The sequence below is a fragment of the Haplochromis burtoni genome, unplaced genomic scaffold (genome assembly GCF_018398535.1).
Source record: "Haplochromis burtoni strain Fernald_Lab_line unplaced genomic scaffold, NCSU_Asbu1 Contig_2203, whole genome shotgun sequence".
Lineage (NCBI taxonomy): Eukaryota > Metazoa > Chordata > Actinopteri > Cichliformes > Cichlidae > Haplochromis > Haplochromis burtoni.
In genome coordinates, this window is record NW_024584564.1 from 2586 (window position 1) to 5423 (window position 2838).

The 2838-nt window shown below is 42.4% G+C and overlaps 1 protein-coding gene across 1 annotated transcript in view; it reads left to right on the forward strand.

Annotated features, from left to right (window-relative positions):
* LOC102304685 (NACHT, LRR and PYD domains-containing protein 12) overlaps positions 1–2838 on the forward strand; it is a gene marked incomplete at its 5' end in the record, with an annotated part of 14844 nt that overhangs the window by 2435 nt on the left and 9571 nt on the right. The window contains one exon of the mRNA XM_005952780.2: positions 226–399. Within this exon, the coding sequence (XP_005952842.1) occupies positions 226–399 (174 nt within the window). The remainder of the gene's footprint in view (positions 1–225; positions 400–2838) is intronic.

The following is a 2838-nucleotide window of genomic DNA, read 5'->3' on the forward strand; positions in this document are numbered from 1 at the left end:
TGTTATCTTTTTTACAAAAAACAGCTGAACATGAGAGGTTTTTGGACCAATTTTGTGTTCTCCATTCTTTAAGCACCGGTTTGAGCACCGTTTGAGCACCGGCACCGTTTCAAAAGTACCGATTTGGCACCGGTATCGGATAAAACCTAAACGATACCCATCCCTACCTGAGATCAACCTTCACTGAAGTGTTCATTGATTGATGTTTGTTTTGTGTGTCTGCAGTCTGTCAGGCTGTCTGATCACAGAGGAAGGCTGTACTTCTCTGGCCTCAGCTCTGAGCTCCAACCCCTCCCACCTGAGAGAGCTGGACCTCAGCTACAATTATCCAGGAGACTCAATAGTGAAACTGCTGGCAGCTGGTCTGAAGGATCCACAGTGGAAACTGGACACTCTCAGGTATGGAGAGAATGTCTGATAGAGGAAGAAGAGCTGGAAACATTTCCCATGTCCTTCTCTTATTTCCTGTTTGTTTCGTGCAGATGTGAAATGAACAATCATTTATAATACATTTTATAAATGTAATATATAATACATATATAATAAGTTTTTCCTTTGCACACAACAAAAACACTCTTGTAACTGATCAAGTAGGGATAGTAATGTTGGAGGCCTCCAGCGAGAGCTTCTCCATTAACAAGCTGTATATATCTTAGTATATTTAACAGTGCAGTACTATGGTTCTTTCCAGTTACCCCAATTCAGGTTAGACTAATTTCTGTATAGATAGGCGGAGGACATATTTATCCTAGCTCAGTACAAACACTGGAAACAGGATAAATTGTTACACTTAAAAGAGATAAAAACCACTGAACAAAAAAATTCGGTATAAACTGACAACTACAGGGAGATGTCAACTAAAACTAATTCCACAAATAAAGGAATTTAGAGAAGACCCAGGTGGAAGATACAGAGGCAGGACGAGCTGATTGTGATGTGGCTTATTGAACTGTTACTGGATGGCATTACTACGGTTATTCTAAGAGTAATTTTGAGTGAGGATTTGGATTAAGGATTACAGACTTCAGACTTGTGAAGGGACGGTAGTAGAGGTACTGAGCAACAGCCTGTATAGTTCCTCTTGCCTGTTTCTGGAAGCTTCTGACAAAGAAACCAGCCAGTGCTTGTGACCAGTTGGAACTGGATGTGAGGGTGCAGAAAGTGTTGCTGCCTTCTGGAAAGTGTGTCTAATGACCTGATGAAGAAAGTGAAGAAAACATCAAAGACTGAGCAGAAGAAACTGGCAGAGGAAGTTTTTCACAAGTTATCTGTGTACAGGAAACATGATTTAAGCCAAGGTTAGATTTAGTTGTACATGGGTACAGTGAGATATGATAGGCTTGATGTTGCTGTTGAAGTATCTGGCAATAGGAATATGGTTAGGTAGGGAAGCTCTCACTGTAATAAACCTTTAGAATCCTCGCAAAAAAAACTACAAGTTCACTGTTTTAAAAACATCAAAATGCCTCAAGAGTAAGAAGATAATGCTGTGTGGACACTTAAGTGCTCACATTGTACTCTGGGGAGGACAAAGAACAGATGGAAATGGTGAGGTGATTGGGCAGCTTATAGATAAGAAGGAATTAGTCAGTCTGAATGAACAGGGACTCTGGTCACTGTCAGCTTAGGGAAAGAGTCTTTATTGGATTTAAAATCAGGATCAAGAAACACAGCAGGTTTAATATTTAGTATTTACTGTTATATTCCCATAGATCATCGTGATGTTGTTTATTGTGTTGCTCTTTTTTTTCTGCTTGTTTTCTCTTTTTTCTTTCTCAACAGGTGATCCAGGTGATTGATATATGCATTTTTTGTCTGCTTATTTTGTTGGTTTTTGTTTTTTACCCTTTATCCCCGTCCCTCTTCCCCACTGTTTTTCTTTCCCTCTTTCTTTCTCCCCTTTCTTTTCCCCAGTAATTCTGATGGCAAAAGAGCCAAACGGGACGGGCCAAAAAGACAGAGCACAGCAGGAATTTAGAGCTGGGAAGTTTACCAGGAAGCAATAGTGGCAATTGATCACAATCCCATTACTTGTAAAATAGGACTTACAGCTGATTAAGAAAGAGTGAGGGGAAAAGAAAGGTGGAAGTTTGATGAGGCTTAGCGGTGAATATTTAAGTCTAACATTAAGCATGGGTTAGATAATGTTAGGATGGAGGAGGACAGAGATGATATCCATGAAAGCTGACTAAGCACAGAATAAATGCAGTTCAGGAACCTGCTCCAATGAGTCAAAGTCAAAGTCAACTTTATTTGTCAATTCTGCCACATGTACAGGACATACAGAGAATAGAAATTTCCAGCTCCAACCTCTTCATCAAGTTTGCGGACGACACAACGGTGGTGGGTCTCATTAGCAACAGGGATGAGACCGACTACAGAAGTGAGGTGAGACGCCTGGCCACGTGGTGTGCTGACAACAATCTCTCTCTGAATGTGGAGAAGACGAAGGAGATTGTTGTGGACTTCAGGAGAATGCACACCCAACATGCTCCTCTGACCATTGACGGAGCGTCTGTGGAGAGAGTGAGCAGCACCAAGTTCTTGGGTGTGCACATCACAGAGGATCTCTCCTGGACGTACAACACCACAGCACTGGCCAAGAAATCACAGCAGCGTCTCTTCTTTCTCCGCAAACTAAGAAGAGCAGGAGCACCAGCCCCCATCATGCACACTTTCTACAGAGGCACCATCGAGAGCATCCTGTCGAGCTGCATCACTGTGTGGTTTGGAGCCTGCAATGCGTCCTGTCATAGAACCCTCCAACGCATAGTGAGAGCTGCAGAGAGGATCATTGGTGTCTCTCTCCCCTCCCTCCAGGACATTTACAGCACCCGT